Genomic DNA, 24,576 nt, shown 5'->3' with positions numbered 1-24,576 from the left:
AAAGAAGCGCACAGTTTTAGTTAGTAAACTTGTTTTTTATCGTAACGAACTACACCATCTATAAATGCAACGAAACGTTCTGTACTTTTGACCAACAACGCTTTCATGGTAAAAATTCATCGCGATCATCACGCTGATTAAATAATGCGGGACAATAAAAATGTTCGTTCGTGTAAATACTCGTGATGGCAACTCGCAATGAATTTACAAGCACACCCGACAATAATTTCGTCAAATTGGCGGCACAGTTTTCCCTTGTAACTTCAACTTTCGCAATAAAAATATCACGTACCATTTTACGCGCCTGTTAAATCTTTCGTACCTTTCCAAGCCTAGCAGAATAATTGTATGTTCGCCGATTTGCGAAAAATCTGCAGTTCTCGAACTATGAGCAACTACTTATTAGAAAAGCAGTCGAAGGGTTAAAGCACCCGTGGATTTAGGACGTACTTTAGTCCTGTGATATATATACTTTTTTTTGTAATTCGGTAATAAATTACAGTAATTTCAATATTAAATTGTAAATTTGAAAAAAAGATATTTCGGTTGACTGTAGAAACAAGATTTCCTGTAATGTTACGATTGTTACTGTATATTAATGGAATTCACTTTTGTGCAAAACGAAACGACTGCGCAGAAATTATGATTAAAAAACCGCAGAAGTCTAGGCAGAAGTAGTTATAAGGTAGTGATTGCCTCCTGTATTCAAAAATTTTTCAATACTTACGCTATAATAACTACAAAACAGGGTGCAAAAACCATAATCTGCATTTGGCAAAACACTTTCATTACGTAATATTACTGCACCATTTCTGTCAAAATAGTTTTTTACTGCCATTTGTTGAAGCAGTGCGAAAGAAACTTTTGTCCCAATTCATTCGCTCTTTTAAATGTACATCCCATACGTGGGTACAATCCCATACGTGGGTACAATTTTATTAAGAACCTTTGAACGCATTTTCACAAGAGGGGGTCAATTAAAGAAATTATTGGCCTGTGGCACGAGCATGAGATACCAAGGGTCGTTCATTGCTATCTTTAAAATGACTTTGAACATTTTTTGAAACCGCTTTATGTTTCTGATATACATATACCCACTCTACAATGAATAAGGACTCATTGTCAAACAACTCATGGTAATAATGTGAAAAAACCTTTAAAATGTAATTTTTGGGTTTATACATATCAATAGTTTGTTCCAAATTTGGAAAAATATTATTAACTCAAAAATGTCCACGTTCGAACAAATTAAAACTGGTTTTAATTAATTACGCATTTCCTCGACATTGGAAAAGTATAGGACCCGTGTCCGACTTCAAGTTTTTTAAGAGCACACCTAACGGATGTAATCTCAACTTAATCGGCCGTTTTTGTCTGTAACCCATTCAAGTAATTATGGTTAATTATACTTATCTGAATAGTTGGAATGAAATGTCCAAGTTCGCCAGTCCAACAATGCCCTTTAGTTCCTTAGAATGTAAGGTCAAGCGACGCAATCGATTATCACGTTGATATTTTTCTTATAGTCCAGGCTAAATAGCTCTAAAATAATTTATTTTCAAAAAAAGTTAGTTACCGGGCGAAACCGGGTTTTTCAGGCAGGTGAAATGAATAGAAATTGGGAAAAAAATAATTAAAACAGCTGAATTTTTCCGCGGGTGAAATCACGGGGATTGAAAGGGGTGGAAAGTGGTATTTTGCAAATTGTGGCAAAACTATTAATTTTAGACGAAAATGTTAAATATAAAAGTTATAGAGATTAAACAAATGGGCAACTTTTGTATCTACACTATTTTCACATAACCTCCAATTTTCCTAGAAAAACCGGAAAAACTGTTTTTTGGTATTTTTATTCCTATTTTTGCGAAAAAAAAGTAGTATGGGTTTGAAATTTGGAGGTAACATAGCCTGTTTTATGATAAAAAAGAAGATAATTTTTTGGTCCCGTAAAGTCGAACCGTTTCCAAGATCTCACGATTTCTGAAAAAATCCACCTCTTTTTCAAGGGGATGAAAAATCTATTTTTTTCATCGTACAGAGGTGCGCGGGGTAGCAAAATTTTCATAAGAACTTACATTTTAATAATCAAAAATAAAAAATATTATTCGTATATAAAAATTTTAAGAAAAGCGGCAAAAACTGTGGGAACAATTTTAAGATATACATGGTTTTTGACATATTTTCCAACTAAATTAACGTATTCGATCCGCGCTAATAAAAAGTTTTTGAAATCTGTCTTCTCTCTCCTCTTTAATGTTGCTAAAATATTTTCTTTTGTTTCCTAGTGCCCAACTGTTTTAGTTAAAACATCTTTATTATTTCTTTTTTCTGCATTTTTACGGCAATAAAAGCAATTCGAAGTAAAATCGAATTCTTTTGCTTCCTGAACAATTTGTTTTTGTTCACTAACTTTTCTTCCTGCCTGTTTTACAGCTGATGGATTTAAGCTGGGCCTGTTGATCGTTAATTTACAGGAATTATGAATAAAATCCTCATAAAGTTTATTCCAGGTTTTACATCTCAAATCATTTGCTTTGGCCAATGGCCGGTAGAACTAATGTTCTTATTGCAGATTTTGCAAGTTTTCAACAGGACCAACGCAATTGCATCAGGTATAGAACAAGCAAACATTAAAGAAGCAAGAAGACAGATTTCGAAAAAAATCTTCATTAACATCCAACATGTTGATTTATCATGTCAAAAACCGTGTGTATCTTAAAATTGTATTTCCAGTTTTTGGCGATTTTCTCGAATTTTGGCTGTAGGAATGATATTTTTTTAATTTTGTTTATTAAAATATAAGTCTTCCCGAAAATTTTGTTACCCCGCGCACTTCTGTACGATGAAAAAAAAATAGATTTTTCATCCCCTTGAAAAAGAGGTGGTTTTTTTCAGAAATCGTGAGATCTTGGTAACGGTTCGACTTTAAGGACCCAAAAAATTATCTTCTCTTTTATCATAAAACAGACTATGTTTTTTCCATATTTCAAACCGCTACGACTTTTTTTCGCAAAAATAAGAATAAAAAACGAAAAAAACAGTTTTTCCGGTTTTTCTAGGAAAATTGGAGGTTATGTGAAAAAGTGTAGATAGCTCATTTTTAATCTCTATAACTTTTACATTGAACATTTTCGTCTAAAATTGATAGTTTTGCCACAATTTGCAAAACACCACTTTCAACCCACGTGATTTCACCCGCGGAAAAATTCAACTGTTTTAATTATTTTTTCCCAATTTCTATTCATTTCACCTGCCTGAAAAACCCGGTTTCGCCCGGTAACTAATTTTTTTTGTCAAAAAATAATATATAGCCTGGACTATTAAACTGCACGACCTCCGGTTTCAATCCTGCATTTTCGCCAGACATTAGGACACACACAATACAACGCTGTCATTAGGACGCAAGACAATAGACCGCAAAAAAGGAAATATGCCCAGACATTAGGACGCGAACACTAGGACGCAGATATTTAGATGAGGGCATTAGGATGAGGACATTAGGATGCAAACATTGGGACGTGGGCATTGGGACGTGGACATTGAGACGCAGACATTGCCACGCGGGCATTGGGACGGGGACATTAGAATGCCGAAATTAGAACGCGGACATTCGAATCTAGACTTTGGGACGCGGACTACTATATCAAAAGTGATGTCTGCTTTATCTTTGGAAATCAGTTTTGTTGCCCATACTGTAAAAATTCTGGTCATTTTGAATTCTAAAGGCCAAAATGTATAACAAAAAATATTCTCCCGGTTGATCCCATTTTGGTTAAATGTGCGAAGCCTATAAATTCTGTCGAAAAATATTTTGAACTCTTACCTTTCTTTTCCATTTTTCAGTTACATCAAATGGACTTAATTTCAAATTTCAATTAAATACGATATGGTTTTATTTCAGTTATACATAGGTATACCTACTCTACCTACAGTCATGAGTATTGTTTGTAAATGACATAGAAAGCAAATTATTCAGTACGATTGCTAAAATTAAAACGAAAACGACCTAAAATTACTCAACTTTTTCCATACAAATTTACAAAATACGCCTACCAACTACGGTTACAACTAAATCACAGACGAATATTATTCAACATGTTTGGCACATATAAATGAGTACGGCGTGCAATAATACCAAAATGACTATACATTACTCGAATTTTTACCATCTGTATCACGTATATCCTTCGTAATAGGATACTTCAGTTTAAGTACGCTTCTTTGCAACGAAGTCGCACTGGATGCTGCGTTTCCCGGTCGAAGCGAAGAAGATCTCCTACTTCTGGTGATGGCACGTTTCGCAACAAGGTTCGAAAAGTCCGGGGGGTAGTACGGCGGTGGAGGTTCGCTTTCAGTCGTCTCGGGCCGTAGAGAAAATCGCCTCTGTTGACTCGGATGATGTGCAGATATGGGCATTAACGACGTCCTTCTTGCGTGACTTTGAATCGGCTGGCGCCGTGGACGATTCGGGCTTGATGGCGTTAATGGAGCAGTTTCCGAGGCAGCTTCGGGAACAGTGATAGCGGTTAGAGCTCTGAGGAAATCGGCAATAGAGGTTTCCTCCAGAACCTGTTCGTGCTGTACGGAAAATATGGACGCTCGCCTGCTCGCAGGTGCGTAACACGGTTCTTCGAAAGCACTCTCTTTCTCTTTTTGCTTGGTTTGGCTTTCTATGTCGTCATTCTTATCGCTCTCTTTTGCGGGTTTTAGCGAATTCTTTAATCGACTGAATAGGCTTTGTGGTTTCGCGGATGGAGTAAAAGGTGGTAGAGATTTGTGTCGAATTTGGTTATATTTAACTTGTTCTCGAAGTTCTTGCAAACGTTGCGTTGCGGATGGTCCGTACCAGGTTAGATCGTTCTGGTCAGTCGAAGGCCTTTTGAAAACTGGCGTTTTACACTCACTAGCAGCTCTGGGTCGCATAACCTTTTCCGGCATGGTACTGATCCTTTCGTTTCCAATAGACCAATTTGAAACATACTTTTCGGTGGCCAGAATTTCTTTTGACGGAAATAGATTGATACCTTCAACGTAAGAATGATCATCGATGGACTTACGATCGTCAGTCTCTGTATCCATATTCCCTAAGGCGTTAGCCACTCGTAAAAGTAATTGGCCTGGTTCCAAAACAGCATTTGAGGGATTAAACGTTTGTTCTTTGTCAATGCGTTCCAGATCAGAATCGGACTGAATTCTACTTATTTCGCCATCATATTCCGCGCACGTGGAAAATGCTCGCTTCCTAGAGATCGTAGGGGATTCTGGAGCCGAGTGAATTGTTAAATTTGGACAACTTTGGCTACGTTGCGGTTTGTTCGGAACGTATATAAACTTCTCTCTGTAGACCCGCTTCACTCGCAATAACAAATACTCGTTAACAATCGATCTGAGTTCGTCTCGTATTTTATGATTGGTTCTTTTAATATTTATCGCTAGCTTGTGTTCAATTGCGCACATCTTTTTACTTCGCATACCGCGCGCCACGAATCCCATTACCATACACAGATAGCCAAGGCCCGAGATTATCCAAACCAGCAGGAAAATTTTGTAGATCATGTACCAAGTTTCGCCGTGATCGTTTTCGGCAGTTCCTAAAAAAACAAACGCTTATTTGGTTTCGCAATTACAGTTTTAAACTTTGAATCAGTGGTTTTAGACAATGGGTTCGCTAAAAAATTTTCTAATTGATGTAGTTTGAAAAAGTTAACAATTGTTCGTTTCTTTTTCATGTGGGCCTCTAATTATTGGTGACATTGAAAGATCACAATGTATTATAAATTGTATTGCTTATCGCACCAATTTTTAACGCATTTATTATTATTGCTTCACTTTTATAAAGCACGCTTGAATATAGACATTTTAGTTTCGCAGCCTAACCCTAACCCCTAATCTTCCACTTAGTAAACATCTACTTTGCGGCGCAGTGCTGCAAAAGGGTAGTCCTACCACAAAAGGCACTGTCAATTAAACATTTTTGTTAGAAGCAAGCTGTCATACTTTTTTTCCATTTCAATATTCCTTTTCTTTCAGATAGAATCTTTTCCATCAATGTAAAAAAGTGGTTTGCTTTTATTACCCAACCCTACGGAAAATACCCCCTTCCCCTATGATGGAACATGGAATTACTGGGCAAATAATTCTATTCATGATCGCCGATTCGGAAAGTATGGACGATGAAACAGCTACTGATCTAGTATAGAAGATGTCTAGAAGAACTTGACAAGAGTAATTTCCAATGAACACAAGAAAAATCAATTTTAGGGATATTTCGAAGGATTTGAAAACCTAAGAAGAACTTGAGAAGATGGATATTGGTGGCACTTTAAAGACGCCTTACAAGAAATCGAGTTTGAATAATTTAAGAGGTAGCTTGAGGAAAACTTGACATTAATCCGAAGGCAACATAGTTCCAAAACATTTGAAAATAACTTGAGAAGAATTTAATGGAAGCTACATAAAGGTTTTAGACACTTATGAAGAAATTGGAGAAGCTTGAGGGGAACTAGAGAGCAAATTTTATTGGAACTTGGAGGTAAATTGGAAGAACTTTGAAGAAATTGAGAAGTGACCGTAAATAGTGAGAGGAGCGTGAAGAAAAATTTAATAGCAGTTTCCAGAAAGTTTAAGAGAAACTTCAGGCATAAAAAAAATTAAGGTAGACTTGAAGATAACATGAACGGAATTTGAGAATTTGAAAAAGCTTCAGGAAAACTTGGCAAAAGTGAAGGAGAGTATCCTCTATACCTGAACTTGATTTCGTTTGGTTCCTGGTTTGGTTGCATTGCTTTTTGTGTTATGGAACAACTAATGAGCATAGATATGGAAGTGAGTTTCGTTTTATCAGTAATCAAAGCACCTACAAATGTACGAGTCAGTAAGAAAAATCAACATCATTGGCGCAAACAACGTGGAGGTAACCTGGAAATTCTTTGACAGTTTAATATTTAATTAATGGTCTAATCTAATTCAAAGATTCCATCCATCAAATATACCATCATCTTTGTGACCTGTTAAGATTTGTATCTTGGGATTAAAATTTTTAGTAAGAGATGTCAATAATTTTATGAAAACATACAAAATCAAAAAGAAATGCGCATGAGCAATTCTGCCATTTTATCTGTAAGAATATGTGTACCAAATTTGGTTTAAATCGGTTCAGCCGTTTAGCCGGAAATAAGAGTACAGACCGCCAAACCGATCGACATCATCGAGATTTTGTATGATTCGGATTCCTGGTGCTTCGAAACGTGTATTTCCGTCAAAAAAGTGGGATGCCATTGTTACTTCAATGCAATACCTCGCTTACAAACGTGCGGATGATAAAAAACGGTTGCTTTCCACACGGATCACTTTACTTAGGTCCTTAGTGCACGTATAAGCACGGATTAAAAACAATTCGAGATTTTCTAAGACAGTAAAATCATGAACTACTAAGTTAACTTTTAGATTCAGTCTTCAAGTCTCAAAGGGCGGTATTAATAGATTCGATCATTATGTAATATCAATTATAAAAATAACTAGTAAACTTTTGTTAATCGGTTTGGAATTGTTGTACACATTGTTATATAAATAAATATAATTAAATTTGTTCAATATTTACTGAAAGATCTAACGTTACAACAAGGTCAAATTTTATTAGATGAGAACACCCTATTAGCAGCAGTCAGGGGAGACCCTACTACCTACGCGTTTGATGCCAAACCCAAATATATGGCGTAAGGTGTTTAACAAAGTTCTCGTGTGAGATCGAAGGGACTTCAGCGCATTTTTGTGTTACTCCATCATTAATAAGATTTTGTCGGGGGCTACCGTTCCCTTTGTCGGTACCCACTTCCGACGTCCCGTTTACCCGCAATTCGCGTTTGAAGTTTTGACTCCTACATCAGTAAGATCTTATCGGGGGCTACTACATTAGCTCTGTCGGGACCCATTTCTGTCGTTCCGTTCACCCTCAATTCGCATTTTGGTGGATTCTCTAAAAACCTTCCACAAAGTATTATTGAATTTTAGGGCACTTTTTATATAGCTCAAGACACCAGAAAAATGGACCGCGATTTGAGCTTTAAAAAACTGTTTGGCGACCGAAGTGCGCCTCGTAAAAGGTAGTAAATTCCGCCCCTAGGGAAAAACAGAATTCTGCAGGAGTTGTGCGTGTTTACAAGATCTTTCCAACGACACCAATTTGAAAACAATCGGACTAAAACTGTGGAGAAAGATAGGAAACAAATTTAAAAATCACCACGTTAGTAAACCCACGCTTAGGGATGGCGCTCACATGTCGCCGACCCCACATCATGTAGCCCCATCCCTAAAGTTGTTAATTACCCGGTAGGTAAATTTACCCTCCTCGAATATCTACAAGCGTCTTCTACGGGCCCGCATTTGCTGCCAACTAGCCAGCCAGCCGGCCAAAGTGAGACAAAAACTACCAGAATTGTCATCGCCAACCATTTGGATCTGAAGAACCACCATTCTCGCTTCTACCGATGCACAGAATTGGTGGACTAGGAGATTGTAAGAGGAAGAAGTTAAAAGAGTCTGAGAACATTCTAAGAAGGTTCTAAAAAATCATAGTGTTTCAAGATCCAAGATCCTATGGGGATTCTACGAAATCTCTAGGGATACTCTAAGGATACTTTCCAAGGCTAAAGCTCGAAGGCTTTTTGAGTGGAATTAAAATCCTTTCTCCGCACATGAAGATGAACCCCAGTAGGTACTTTATCTTTATTGCAGTTTGAAGTATGTTTGGTTGCATAACCACGTTAAAACACCACTTATGTAATGCAACATCAGAACCAAAGCAGACAAAGACAGAGAATGAGAATGATAATAGTACCTGATGGTTCCCAATTGCACAAAGAAAACAAATCACCTTTCCATTTATAAGTGGCCAGCCCTTGTAAATAAACAGATCTCTTAGAAAGTTCTATCAAATCTCGTGGTAATTATGCAAATATAATCAATTTAATAGCGTTTACTTAATTATTTAGTTTATAGTTATTTATTTATTTACTAGTTGTTGGTCAATATACAACGGTGAGATTATCGATTCTGAATGACAGCACGAAAATCGTATCAATGACTAATTTTTTTTAATTTTCTTCTCATAAAGGGGACAAATCAAAATTTGAATTTAGACTAGTATAATTGTCTATTTATGAAGTTGCTCGACTCCTGAAGTATTTTTCCCCGTTTAAAATGTTTGCCCGCAAAACTTTGGAATTCTTGAAAAGCCTAAAGATTTTAAAATGTTGGAGCGTTCAAATTCGAGAATTCCAAAATCTTTGTGAACCATGGAAACTTGTACGTACAATAGTGCCTACTAAAGATTTCCAATTTTAAAAATAATCAACGCTTACAATCAGTAAATTAAGATTTACGAGCAAGTACTTGCAAAATTCAGGAAAATGGAATTGTTAAAATTGTGAGGTTTTTGAAATTTAAAACATGAAATTGTGAGCTTGTATAGCCTTAGGTAACTGGTATATCGATTTCATAAATCGCTCATAATCATAATTCTACATTTTTATGAAACATGAAGACTAAAAAATGCTGACACGTGACCCACCCCGTCATCTACGAAACATCTCGAAGTTCTTAATTTTATACGCTTGGAAGTTTTAACATTTTTGGGAAATTAGATCTTTATTTTTGTTTCGTTTTGACCTCACTAACAATTTTTAAAAGACCACCAAGACTGTCAAGTTATGAATTTGCTCCACTTTTGGAGAGCACGTGTGCTTTGGCTGAAAGACGTCAAAATCAATACTATGCGATCAAAAATGAGTTGCTGTCGAATCGCTTTTGAAATTTTTGTTTACATGGAAAACTTGAACTTCCAAAGGCTACTCGACAGCAACTCATTTTTGATCGCCCGTTATTTATGGACCATTGTACTAGGAAAAGGGCTAAAAATAATTGTAAATCACCAAATGTGATGAGGTTATTGTTTAAGATATGTTATATAAAGGGGGATAAAAAAGCAATTAGCATACAATACAGTACAATTTCATACGCGACTACTACAATTTCTTTAATTTGTCACATAAGATTAATTAATTAGTTAATTTGTTTTGAAATTTGGTCAATGCTCACATACTTTCCTAACAGTTTTCTTTGTGTTTTCAGAGAAATATTTACTGGTGTTAAAACTTTTCAACACATTATCTTTTTTTATTTTTGGAATGTGTCCGATTGATGGAGCAATTTTTTGGTAGGCACTGATACAATCTCTTTCTAACCTACCAATCCAAACAATTCTTTGATCAAAGGTACGAACCTATTCAAAGGTTGCCTAGAGTATAATTCTGTTCTTTGACCTTTGTCTGTACAGCAATAGACCTTATCTGGACCATTGCCTAATGCCCATTCGAGTAGTGATGTGAAAGATTTCCAAATTTCGAAGGTTTCATCGTAGTCAACAATATCCCTTTCAATTAGAATTAGGATACATTCGCCGCTGGGTATTGTTAATGAACACGCGCAGTATGAAGGTGATTGCTAATTCTAGCAAAGGTTAAAATCATAGACTGTCTACTGATTTATTCAGATCATGCCCGTGGTAATGAATTAAAAATACAGGAGCGTGCTTCTATTTTAATAATTAGAATACCGTGGTAATTTTGTGGTTTTTAAGTAATTGATGCGATCAGTGTAACTTAATCTTTTTGACATTGCAGGCAATGAAAAATGTAACATTGCAATGCGATAATAAAAGCTAATTGGATTATCTACAAATTTTTAAGGATAAGTTGCTGTATGGCATAAAACTTAGTATCAGCTAGCTAATTAGTTTGCAACCTCTAGTTTCTTTATGGGGTTTAATGAGTAACGCGAGATACTCACCAGCAACCCAGTCACCAAATCCGATTGTAGTAAGGGTAACGAACGCGTAATGAACGGCGACATCGTAGGGCCAACCTTCGTAGACCATAATCAGAATGGACGGGATGAATATGAAGAAGGTAAATCCTGGAATTAAATATAGCACCACTTGTCCTACCAACCCGAAGGTCGCCAATGCGTGCTGCACGCGTTTTGTTTTCCATCGATCGTATAATTTTAAAAACTGAAATTTCTGTGTCAATTTTGTTCAAAACAAGACTGTGGTACTTACCGATTTGCCAAAGTAGTCTCCCAAGTTGATAATCAGCATACCATTCATTGGTATACCAACGATGGCGTAAAATATCATGAATATCCTTGTTAGTGTGGTTGTTGGAGCTAGGTTCCCGTAACCTAAAATGATTAAACAATAAGAACCACCCTACCTAAGGCCAGTTAAAACGCACCTATGGTACTAACAACCGTAATTACAAAAAATAAAGAATGGTAATAATCCCATCTAATCGGCGGGTCCACGTCACTTTTGTTCGCACTTAGGGGTTTTCCACAGTAGATTACAAGTTTCTCGAATATTTCTTCTTGGGGATGGCCTTTGGAAGGTACGTAATTTCGTACGAGAAGATCTGAGAAAGGAAAAATTGAATTTTTCTGGTTTACCTGGTAAGTGCCACATTACCTTCAATCGCATTCCGCTCTTTTCGGTTTTCTCTCTGTTCCCTGTATTCCTTGTCGCTTTCCACTTCATGAAAAACGGATGCTCCCAGTAATAAGTAGGCAACGTAGACGCATAGCAGCACAAACCACTGCTTTTTGGACATCATCTTTCTTGTTCCGAACTAAAACGTACTAAATTCAATATCGTTCCGGCTCCAGTAAGCCTAATTTTGGAAATTACAGCGAGCAATTACCTCTCAGTGCAAACGCGTTTAATAAACAAATTAGTACAGTTTATGAACTTAATTGGTATTTTCCTTATTCAAGAACGTGTGGTAGTCTCTTCCGTGAACTGGATAAATGATGCACATTTACTATTGGCACTCGTTTTACTTTGGCGTACAATCAATTATTTTCCTTGATGTAATTAAGATCCGGACGTTTACACCCAGTATTACACACAATCAAATATTTTGTTCCGGAAGGTCTTTTTGTAGGAGAATTAGCATTAACAATGATACATAAGTAACAATAGCAGATTGCTTATTTGAAAATTTAAAGGCGCGGTATAATATTATGAAAACAAGAGGGATTGTTCGTTTATGGTACATTATTTCGATGCATTTAGTATTAATTTCGCAAAAAAAGATCGCGCAACCGACACTGGACACAATTTTTTACGAACACTACGAGCTTATTATCTGTACTGACTTTGAAATAGTAATTATCAACTTGCGATATTTACTTTATAATCGGCGGTGATACTAACTTGCTTACATTATATATACTAATATCCCCTTCAATTTACATGTTAGCATTCTCTTAGCTCCATCTCTCTTGGTTGTGACGCTCGCATATGCACAGACGAAGGTAGATATACCCCCGTAGCATACCACCCATACAAAAAATACTTGTATGGTATATTTCTATTAGTATCAATTATACTTATCACTTGAAGTAGGTAATTTTTCCCAATGAAACCTCGTTCACTATAAGGAACAGATCAAAAGCTTTCCGATTTCGCCGAATCTTGTTCTGTTCCTATGCGACAAAAATTAAATTTTGGCGAGGCAAATTTCGAAACACTGTAGGAGAAGATCAAAGGATTATTTTATTTGAGTTTGAAGCGCGATTATCAGAAAAATTGATTGCACGACACGAGTCTACGGCGATTGTTCGGGAAAAGTGTTAAATCGCCTGATAAGGGATGTTTTGATCAATAGCCTTAAAAGTTTTTTCGTGTAGTCTATCGTTACCCTCTTGAAATCTCATTGCGACAGTTGCTAGATAATTAATTGTGTGGTTTATATGTTTTGGAGCAGAGTGCATTGACTGTGGATTTGTAGGGAATGCTGACATAAACACATGGTCCCTATTACAAAACCAGTTTTGTAGTTATAACAGGAAAAACTGGATGATTATTGATTTTTCTCTGCATTGAATCACCTCATGTACTTGTTCCTAATAAACGCAAGTCAGCAGTCTAGAATATCTTGGACAGTACGAAAGATCGCGAAAAATAAAAAGGTGGTGCGTATGTCGCTCCGAAAATTTCTCCAAACTGATATCATTTACGTTGCCATGAAAACTAACATAGGTACGCAATTTTAAATTGATATCTGTAATCAATGATTTTTGGCTGATTTTTATGGTTTGTCTCAGTGACGCATTTTACTTGCGAAAATTTTAGTGTTGTGATTTTTTATTTCAAGCGTAGTCTGACTCGAAAGAAGCGATGCAACCCCTAGTCTGACAAGTGTTTATAATTGGTTTAACGAATTCAAGTTTGAGCAAGTTTCTTTAAGTGATGAATCACTTGAGGGACGTCCAATAGCTGTCGTTACTGAAGACAATATTGCTTCTTTGAAGCAAATGGTTGAAGGAGATAATCGTGTGACATACCGGGTACATTGGGGATTGACATTTACACCAAAGTTTGTCGGGGTTCCCCGTAACTTGGAGTAGCAAAAATAACGGCGCGTTGTCATGGTTTGTAGAAATTTTCGGAGCGACCTACGAATGTTAGTAGGATTCATTAAACTTTGAAGCAAATGCTGAGAGCGAAGGAATTCGATTATCCATAGGTATTGGAAAATTTCCACATGCAATATTAGGTTAAGGTTGTAGCGTTTAAAAAATCATTCATATAGCCGATTAGATTACTTTGATTAAAATAAATATTTACAGAAGCATTCGGGCTTGTACACTTTCTAGTATCTACACCTTCACGTAATAGGAGTACTACTACTAAGTACTTACTATAAAGCAAACCTGTAGATACTCTAGCCCATTGTGTGTGATAGTATTCTGATGCACATATTGCAAATGGGACCCAAGGACGTTAGGGCGCCAACCGATTGAGAGGCAATTCAAAAAATGAATACATCCCTAGGTATTTTGAGAAAGAAACTTTTGAGCTCCAAGTGTTGTCATGCTCTCCTCGAGGCTCTCCTATCAAGTGTTTTGCCCAGGTCAACTAGAAAACACGTCTAGTGAAGCTTCATCAATATCAAGGGCGTTATCGTCCTAGTCGTTAAAATACAGTCGGCGACTTCGATATAGTGACACATCATCGCAACTTAGTCGAGTCGCGCGAACCTTGCCCATTGTACTATATAATCATACCGGTGAATGTACAACGACAGCCCGTTGGAATGCAGGTTCTACACGTCTTTGAGTTCAAGTAGTGAATTTCGACTTAGTGCACAAGTCTGGTCCGCCTTATTTGAAAACCGTAAAAATAGAGCTTAGAAAGGGGTATTTCGATTGAAAATGCATAAACTGTTAGAATCGTCCAATTATTGTGAAATTGATTGATAACTATTAATCTTTTTGTGAACTTTCCGCTCAGTACTACGATTAGAGTTAAGGTGGACTTCACATTGACTGAGTAAACTAAACTTGCGGGGCGACAAAAACACAGGGCCCGCAAATTTTTCACAATTAATATGTCCCATAAAATCTCTTTGCTTCAAAGCGAATTGGGTCTATTCATCAACACTTATAAAATTGAATGCAATATGTCCATTTAGAAAAGTCATTGCGGGAAATTTTGAATATTTACAGTTTTAGACCTCATGAGTCATGATGGACTATGGAGTAAGTCAAATTACCACCGATTATTATAAATTAACCTCCACACCTGCACAATATTAAATAATCCTTTTTACTGCGTCCAAAAAGTTTGCAAAATAAAAGAATTCAGATCTAACGATTATTGAGCCCCGTGCAACATCCGGTTCCGGTTAATGTCCGTGCGAGAAATGTTGTACCATCCTACGTTCAGCTTAGTAAAAACGTCTAGGAAATTAATGGGAGAACATTTTCAGAATCTTTTTAAAACCTCATTTTAAAATTGTCCCAGAATATTCTTGAAGCATTCTTATTCTTATCATATTCTCAGAATGTTCTTAATATCTTCTCAAAATCTTAGCGGAATCTTGTTGTAATGTCCACCAATAGAATCTGATCAACATATTCTTAGAATCTTTTAGGTCCATCTTAGAATCTTGTTGCTTTTGGAACCCTCTGTTAGAATATTTATGAAAATTTGTAGAACTGATTATAGATCCATTAGAATCCTTCTAAGAATATTCCTCGAATTTTCTAAAGTTTTCCTATAATCCTTAGGACTTAGAAATCTTTTTAGAATATTTACCGTTTTCTTAAAAGCTTTTTGGAACCTCTTTTAGAACATTTTTTTTTCAATCTGTATTGAATCGTTAGAACTTCTCAGAGCACTTTTGTTTAGAGTTCTTAGAATTTTGTAACGTGTTCATAGGATCTTGTTACGACCTTATGATCATCTTGGAATCTTCCTCAAAAGCTTTAACGGCTAAACCAAATTTGGTACAGTTGTTCTTACACTGAAAAGATTTTGGGCAGGATAGCACATGCGCAGACTGTACGGGTGGTATCTATGCTAGCCACAGCAATTTTTTAAATCATCCTAGGATCACCTTAATTTGAATTCGTTACTTTCATATTATGTTTATTTTCAAAAGATTTCTTTCTTTCCCACCCGGATAAGGGTATGCCAGGCAGAGTTGGACTGGGTCACCTGGGTCACTGGGTCAACTGGGTCACTTGGGTCACTAAATTAAACTGGGTCGCTGGGTCACGTCATACTCTTTTCAGTTAGACCCAGTGACCCAGTTTGACCCAGTGACCCAACTTGACCCAGTTTGACCCAGTGACCCAGTTTGACCCAGCGACCCAATTTCACCCGGGGACCCAATTCGACCCAGTCACCTAGTTTGATCGAATAACGCAGTTAAGCCAGTGCCCTCGGTTCAAGTGTACAGATTATGAAATAAATGAAATGCTAGTTTGTTGAAAATAATACTCGATTGCTTGACAACTGCCATTTCTGTGATGTTTGCTTTAATACTGCCGTAAAAAACTTTCCATGTCCCGAATTGTATTAGAATAATGTTATTTCTTTGCCTCAGGGCTTACCAGTTTGCTTACAGGTGTTCATTCACATTTAATTTTTTTCTACTAGTTAGCTTAAGCCAAATAAATCTTTTCTCTAAATACTTTGATTGACTACTTGACTACAAACTATAAACAAATGCATTTGATTTTTTTAGGTATTAGTTCTCTTGAATGAAATTGGGCTACGTGCTTGTTGCCGAATATTATTGAGGAAGTTATTTTTTTAATTAAAAGTTACTTGAAATTGTTTTAGATAATACCTAACAATAATTTAATTACTGGGCCACCGGGTCAGGACGGGTCACTGAGTAAAGCTGGGTCAAGATGGGTCACTGGGTCAAGCTGGGTCACCGGGTCAAGCTGGGTCACCGGGTCAACTGGGTCACTGGGTCAGTAAACTAACTGGGTCACCGGGTCACTGGGTCACTCTATGCTTGACCCAGTCCAACTCTGATGCCAGGATAGCAGAGCATGACCTTACCATTGCGAACAAGGAGAGTCACCAACTTTCGTAGGGGGTGCAAGGAATCATAATCGACCCGACCTATAACAATAACGTCACGAGTGGTAGAGTGGACAGTGTACTTGGCAGACGAAACGCTAAGTGACCATCGCTACGTACAGTGGAAAGTAACCATGAACCTTGCCATGAACAGTAAAAGAGAAATTGCACGAAGGATGCGAAAACGGAGTGGAATGGCAATAAGATAAACCTAGAAGAGCTAAGCAAATTGGACAATTGAAATATATGAGTTACGGGGTTATCGCAAAGCAAAGGCAAAAGCATCAGTATAGTTGATCAAAAAATTTTTTCAAAGTTGAGTTGAGTAATGATTGTTAGACGCTTTGGAACATTCTCTCAGAATTTTTCAACCCTTAAAAGTCAACCCTTATTGTGGTTTAATAAAGAAAAAGTTTTACCTTCAAAAAGTTAATAATCTATTATTGACGACAGTTGTTCAGTGTACATTTTGAACAAGGTATGGGTTTTTTTTTTTTTTTTTTTTTTTTGGCTTGGACCAGTGGTCATTCAACCAGCTACGTTATGTATTAATGTTTTTTAATTTACAAAGTTATATTGCCATTTGCTAAAAATTCTATTAAACATGAATAAGCGTTTTTGTTATTATATGCAAGAATTGACATAACATTGTACGGACCCGATATTTTCCTTGCTACCAACTGTTGACTCAACTGTTTTTGCTGCTTTTCAAATTTTTTGCACTCAAAGAAGATGTGGTCTAGACTTCCGACCATTCCGCAATGCTCGCATGCACTATTTGGTAGAACGTTTATTCTAAAAAGGTGTTCAGGGTAAGCTGCATGTCCAAATTTCATTCTGGCGATCGTGGTTTGAAATCTTCTCGGTAGGTGTAAATGTGTGTGCCAGTGTTCTTTAGGTAGTGTAGGGTGCAACATTGTGTATCGCGTAGGAAAGCGCATTTATTTGCATTGTGGGCTTCAGACTGGCAGGAAGGTATGGGGTTGAACTCTTATTTTTAAAATGGGGTGCGTTTAAAGGGCTACTTACTTACTTACGACTTAATTTTTGTTCTGCAGAAAATTCCCGGTGAGGAAAGTCTTGGGAATTAAAAATGTTACAATTGGATGCTGTACTAGCATTTTTTACGTATCTCCAGTTGTTTTGTAGTTATTTTGAAGAGAAGGGCGTTTTTTACATAATTGTAGAAATTCGTCTTTCACTTTTAGCTTCAACTATTTCAAAATTAAGTCTTGTAAACTGGTCACACTTCTAGAATGTACGGTATTAGAGAAAACTGGAAAAGGGGAAGGACTAATTTTAATTAGGGTGATAATTAGAGGGTTGCTTGCGCCGATTTTTTCGCTGAAAAAGTACGGATCTACCTTATTGTCGGAAAGATGGTATATGAGCCCAAAATATCTTCTTTCCAAGTTAATTTAGTCAGTATTGCACCATTTTTAATTGGTTTGGTTAAACATTATCTCTTTACTTATTTTTAATTGTTTTATGGTTTACTAAAAGAACTTTTTATTACTTGACTATCATTGTCTATTTTTCTCTGGATTTCTTTTAATACCGTTAATTGTTTTATCACTGACCCACCCACGTTTCATAATTTTATTATTGTAAGCTGTATCTAAGTTGTAAAACCTTCCTACACAGGAGTCTCTGACGTTTCTTGGTATCTTACAATGGGACAATGTCCCTATGCGAATGAAGATACAAATGTGTGCCGATGGAAAGCATACCTAATCTAAAAACACGTCCAACGGTATACAAATATACGTTCGTGTTTTATGATGAATATAAATATTTTATACTCAAAGGTTTTAGTGTATGGTTCTCTAGTACAAAAAGTTCAGATTTCTACCACCAAGTTTTTTCGAAAAACGTTACATTCGAAATAGACACACAGCATAATATGTTGGATTAAACCCAAAAGCTAAAGTCTAAAGTTAAGAGTTTCTTCCTAAGAAATATCAATTTGGATTGTTTAACAGACAAAGGTCATTCAAACCAAGTTAGGATAAGAAAAAATTCCCCTTGTAATTGTTCGAAATTTTGCTTATTTCAGGAGTGTTTTGTTTTGATTCAACGATTTAGTGAATTATTGGTATTTTTTTGAAATACTATTATACCTTTATCATTTTCATGGATTACTAGATCGAAATAAAAAGAATTGAAAAATCTTGGTTATTTGAAGTATGTTGGCTATAGTACATGCAGGGAATTTAATAAGCTGTCATATGATGTAATGTTATATACAGGGTGTTCTATAAGAAAAAGTTGTATTTTGTAATTATCTGAAAATGCGATGTTGTTTTGTTTTTTTTAATTACAGATTTGGGAATTTGATTTTGATAATTTAACCGTCTTTCTAACTGTATATCTAAGAAAGTTAGCAATAGTGCCGACTTAATTTGAAACAGATTGTATACAAAGCAAATTCATAGCACTAATGAGTGTGAGCTTCCAAAATTCTGTTTTATTGGCTATTGTACACGATACCTACTCTGAAGACCTTTCTAAATTTGAAACAGTTACACTAGAAGTCGGTAGTCATTAGAAGTAGGTACGTGAAAGGGGTAAGACCCCTTTTTTACCCTTCATTTAACATCTCATTTACACTACATACATTGCATATTCCTATTATAGGGCTTTAATCTCAAAACGAACCACAGATTGTAATTTGTAATTTTGAAAAAATGACAAAAATTAATCCATTAAAATAGGGAAAAGTTTATTGCAAGGTTTACCTCAATTTTAACATTCGACCCCGCACCCCCAGCTACATTGAGTGACAAGACAACAAAATAAATGATAGTATTTTATTAAATGCTCAACGTGATTTCTACTAACGCAAAGGTAATAATACAATATGCGTTGAAATTTTTCACGGATATTAACAAAAGTGTCTCTGGTACTTTGTCTACATTTATGTATTATTATGTGTCTGAGCTCTTGAATATTATCAGGCGGAGTATTATACACCACCGTCTCCAAATGATCCCAAGGAAAGAAATCAAGCTGGAAACCGTGGTGATCATTCTATAGCACCCCCCTCTATTTACCAGGACGGAAAAAGCATAATGTGGCGGAGCCCCATCTTGCTGAAAGTGCAAGTTTTCTTCTTTCATCAGAATCACTTATTCCAATAGTTCCTGATATAATTCTCTTATTAAATTTTCGTCTAGAAATCCCAGCCCAACTTGATCCCCAAGAATACCTACCCAAACATTGATTTTCTTCGGAAATTGGGTGCGATGTTTTCGAAACTAGTGTGGTTTTTCGTCATCCTAATATTTTAATTTGGTCACAAATTCACACATTCGTCACTAAAGGATGTGTTTTTGGGCAAACTAAGACCTTTATCAATTCTTTGAGACATTATTTCGCAGATGTGGATGCTCCGATTTTCGTGTAACACTTTCCCCATGGAAAAACTTGTTCTTTATCGGAATTTTTTAATTGACCCAGTAGACACATTAGTCAATATCAATTGGCGTAGAATTTGCAACAAATTCACCGATTTCGTATACTTCATCCAAAATTTTCGGACTTTTGTATTCGACACTGATCCCGTGTCCTGAAACTTACGCAACAACTCCATGACATGCCTAGGTACTTATACTAGTTATTTTTATGGGAATGCGTTTCATTGAATGCTCCAGTTGTTCTACATGCACATCGCTTTGCAGATCGGTACAATATTTTAACATTTAGTTTCTAATTCCTGCAACGGATTTTAACTAACTTGAACAACAAAAGCAAGGAACAACAAATTTCGTTTTGAAATGAAAGTAGGTACTCTTCTATTCTATACTGGCGATGTTTTCGTTTTTTTAGATGAAAACAAATAAACTTATATCTAAACAGATACTTATTAGGTAATACTGTAATAGTCATATGATGTATAGAAATAAAATGAAAAAATGCATTGTCACTCACCATGGTGCTACTGCAGTCAAATAATATAGTTTGTGTTACGAGAAATATAACTGCCCTTTTCCTTGATCGGTTATGCTGCCTACTAACGTACTAAGTTCATTTGCATATAAGCCAAACGAGAGAACATTTTTCGCCTTCTAAACCATAATTTGCATTGAATCGTGCTTTTTTACATTCATTGAAAGACATTATAATAATAAATTTGTAAGGTGGTATGTTCACCTTCAAATGTAATGTAGATGTATGCAGATATGAAAGGTTCTCGTGACAATTAGTGAATTTTTGGAAGATTACAACAATTGTATCTGGTTAAGGTAGGTTCAAGAACTTTATTCGAAAGGTTAATTGTATATACGTGTTTCGAGTATTGTGATTCAAGTAGTGTCTATGTAAGATATGTAAATCCCAAAAACACGAGTTTTGAAGATTGTCGTTTCAAAAATTGTACTGTTGAAAAAGGTCACTAGAGAATTCAAACGTGCAATTCAAAGCTGTTACAGGTTTTTATGACAAGACTAGATTTTTCGTTAACATACAAGGACTAAATTGTAATGTTTCAAATTGTTTCGTAAAGCATTTACTAAGAAAAACCTTTATGCTGACCAAAAGCCATTCAGTTCTAGGAAAATTTGAAAGTGCGAATGGGCCTAGCCAAAAAAATGACTTAGGTAAGTGTCTGTGGAGTTTAATGAACATGGTCGATTTCATTTAGGGACTGTTGGGTTTAATTTTAGATTTAAGTTGAAAAATTTTGAAACGGGTGTTTATGAACCCTGTAAATTTTGAGTCTTTTGTTAATTAATGTCATAAATGAGCGATGAAGATTTTTTCGACATTTAAAAGTTCTCAAAAATAAAGCATGCTCCATTTCAGAAAATCAACTTTTTAAGGTTTGAAGTTATTATAGTTTTAAAACACCCCGTAGAAGGCTGATCAACGTTTAAATCATTCTAATCATCAGTCAGTATTGTTTATTTTGGAGGAAATTTGGAATTCAAGTCAACGGAGTCATAAGTACAGGGCCCAAAAGAAAAGCAGTCATACATCAAAAATTTTAAAGAATCTTGTGTAAGTTGAAAACCTTTGATGCTGGGTAAAGGGAAATGAGGTATCAAACGACGTAGATTTTCCTGTAGATTTCGAAAATGCAATAAAATAGAGGGTGTTATATTTAAAATAAGAAAGTTGCTATCGACATTCTGTAAAACCGGAAGTGAAACGATCGTGACAATATTTTCTTTCGATTAAGGACGTTTATTAAATGTAGTTGAGAATTATGACGTTTATTTCGTGCAATTTTGATCTTATAAACCACACATTTATAATTTCACAACAACTGCATAAATTTGTTAAAATTTACCGGTTAAACACACCACAAATGACCAGTGGTTAAAAAACCTCGAAAAAAACCCTGGCTATTTATCGTAAAAACGTACAAATATGGAATAGCCATATACACGCTAAATGTCAAATTGACAGCCAGCAAAAACTAATGCAAATACAAGACGTAGATACGTTTTGGACCGCCAATATGAGTTGCACTGAAGACTCAAGTGATTTTTTATCTGATTAAAGTAGCTTTTTATCATCGACAAAAATGCGTGTAGGAATGCGTAATATACAGGGTGACAATTTGAAAACTTACCACCCCCCATATCTTAGTAAATAAACGAGATATTTAAAAAAATCAAAATCCGTTTCGGTAATTCGGAGGGGGAATCACAATATTCACAATGACATAGTTGGCGACGCACCCCCTCCAACCCCCTGCGCCCCAGCCACCCCAACTTTTAAATCTTAAATAGTGACCCCCCATGTGTGATACGTCGTTGGAAAGCTCTGAAAAAATGCTTTCCAACCATACCAAATAGCATTACATTTAGGTTAGTAATTATCGTGCAAATCAAAAAATAAACTAATATGATACATTTGAAATCTGTCGTATTTAAAACGCAACCGGCGAACGTAGACGAACTAAGACAGAGAATAATTCAAGAACGTCGAAATATTGCAAAACCAACATTGGAAAGAGTTTGAGAATAGATTATAACTGGCGATCAAAAAAATGAGTCGAGTCGGCTTTGGAAGTTCAAGTTAAATACGATTTTCCATGTTTATTTTTTGATTTGCACGATAATTACTAACCTAAATGTAATGCTATTTGGTATGGTTGGAAAGCATTTTTTCAGAGCTTTCCAATGACGTATCACACATGGGGAGTCCCTATTTAAGATTTAAAAGTTGGGGTGGCTAGGGCGCAGGTGGTGTGAGGGGGTGCGTCGCCAACTATGTCATTGGGATTCCCCCTCCGAATAATCGAAACGGATTTTGATTTTTTTAAATATCTCGTTTATTTACTAAGATATGGGGAGTGGTAAGTTTTCAAATTGTCACCCTGTATATATCTAGTGGTTGTAAAATTTACTGCCTTTTATCAACCCTCCTAAAATACACTTGATCTTGGTTTTAAATCAGGATAATTTTATTTTTAATTCACTCGAATTTTGTTGCCTCCTGGAAAAAAACTCTCGATCAAAAGCACGTGATCCGTTGCAACAAAACTTTCGTGTAAAAATAAAAATTAAATATGGTATTTGATTGGCTCAATTCAAACAAAATAACTCTACAACTTGCGGCGTTTTTTAGATTAGGTACACCCCGCATGTTTGGAATTCCTATTTCTGTCTGTAATTTGCTCATTTTGGTATGAATAATACAAAATTGGTGCCGATAAAACAAAACAGGGCGATTACTGATGAAGATGGCGAAAAGTTAGTCGTACTTTTTTTTCGTTGTGCATTGAAGCTCGGAACATAAAATTTGTAACTTTTTGGCGATAAATGGATACGAAATTAGTTCAAATTGTAGTGTGTTTTATTCATAGTAAAGATAACTTTTTGCAACTAACATGTACCTATTGTCGTACTTTTTACTTAAACAATTACCTACTGCTGATGTAACAACAAACCGAGATCAGACATGTTCAATATTGTATGCTATTTTTTCGTTGGGAACTTCGCTTGGCAATCGTCCTTGGTGGTGCAACTAATTGTTCCGACTGCAGTCAATACCAATACTTTTGTGCAGGTTTTTGCTTAAATTTATAGGTATTGTTGGTCCAATTGATGCTAATTTAAGGAAATCTATCACATATTGTTAAATAACCTTTATAAATAGTGATATGGTTTTGTATAGATCAAAAATAGAAGGCGCCTTTGCGTCAGTTATTCCACTTATGTATAGGTATTGTCCATATTATTTTTGCGGTTCTTGCACTCAACATTAATTTTTTAGTATTCAAAAGTCTCAACGTGCGTATGTTATGACGTCAAACGGTTGTCAGAGGTATTCTCACGTGGTCATCAATTTGCATACGTATTTGCAAAAGAATTAGCGCGCAACTTGTTAATTTTGAAATGGCACCGGTTCGTGATGGAAGAATTTGAAGAACATTTTAGAAATTAGAAATTGTTGTGTTAACAGGCGAATCTGATATTAATTCAGTACATCAATGAGAATAACACGAGTAGATAATCAACTAGACGATAAGAGATGTATAATCTTTCTAAAATTGCCAATTTCAAAACTACCTCCTAAGGCAAATTAATTGATTTGTAGTCATCTGATAATAACTGTCTACATGATGTACCTAAGTTTCAAAATAAGTTCAAAATAAATATTTTGGTTGTTACACACCCCAACAGAAGATTACAACCCGATCGCGACTAGGAAGGAAAAAAGCTTTTTACTATTATCTAAAATTTGTTCTGGAGAGATTACCGAATAGAATGTCGTTGTTTTGAGCAATTTTATATATGTCAACGTGTTTTTGATTTTTAGACTAATATGGAAATCATGAAACCTACTTACTACACTCTATCAGGACTGTGCTTCCGGTGTCCAAATCAATATTGTACGTAGGCACAACACAGTTGATACTGAAATGGACGTAATGGGCCAGAAAAATGTTTTTAAATGAGATTTTTTACTTATACCAAGTAATTATCTGCTCACGTGCAGTATTACCATAATTATACTTGTTATTTTTTATAAATGAACAGTTTTTTTCGCCACATTAGGTCTCCTATCCATTACTTAATAGGCATATGACAATAACCCAACCTTCGTTCTTTTATATATAATATAATAATAAAGAACAGAAAAGGATTTTTTTCATTTTGGAATGAGATCTGTTGCCAGGCATCAAC

The 24,576-nt window shown here is 35.8% G+C and overlaps 1 protein-coding gene across 2 annotated transcripts; it reads right to left on the bottom strand.

Annotated features, from left to right (window-relative positions):
• Positions 1-3,895: 3,895 nt before the first annotated feature.
• LOC116169681 (open rectifier potassium channel protein 1-like) lies at positions 3,896-24,284 on the bottom strand. Of its 2 annotated transcripts, none has more exons than XM_031485827.1 (6): positions 24,239-24,284; positions 11,522-11,681; positions 11,292-11,468; positions 11,117-11,238; positions 10,846-11,068; positions 3,896-5,591 (listed from the first exon to the last, which is right to left on the bottom strand). In XM_031485827.1, the coding sequence occupies exons 2-6, from the start codon at positions 11,664-11,666 to the stop codon at positions 4,144-4,146; spliced, it is 2,115 nt and encodes a 704-aa protein (XP_031341687.1). In that variant the 5' UTR covers positions 11,667-11,681; positions 24,239-24,284; the 3' UTR covers positions 3,896-4,143. The 2 variants fall into 2 exon arrangements, with proteins under 2 accessions (XP_031341687.1, XP_031341686.1); XM_031485826.1 differs by lacking the exon at positions 24,239-24,284 and adding an exon at positions 11,754-12,240.
• Between the last annotated feature and the right edge of the window lie 292 nt (positions 24,285-24,576).

Source organism: Photinus pyralis, unplaced genomic scaffold, assembly GCF_008802855.1.
Source record: "Photinus pyralis isolate 1611_PpyrPB1 unplaced genomic scaffold, Ppyr1.3 Ppyr1.4_LG4, whole genome shotgun sequence".
NCBI lineage: Eukaryota > Metazoa > Arthropoda > Insecta > Coleoptera > Lampyridae > Photinus > Photinus pyralis.
The sequence above is the reverse complement of the archived record's forward strand: the minus strand, read 5'-3'. Positions and strand labels throughout refer to the sequence as shown.

Coding starts and splice junctions, on each gene's coding strand:
- LOC116169681 (XM_031485827.1), bottom strand. CDS start 11,666: ATGATGTCCAAAAAGCAGTGGTTTGTGCTGCTATGCGTCTACGTTGCC. Junction 11,239..11,291: donor TACGGTTGTTAGTACCATAG/GTGCGTTTTAAC, acceptor TAATCATTTTAG/GTTACGGGAACCTAGCTCCA. Junction 5,592..10,845: donor ATTTGGTGACTGGGTTGCTG/GTGAGTATCTCG, acceptor TTGTTTTTTTAG/GAACTGCCGAAAACGATCAC.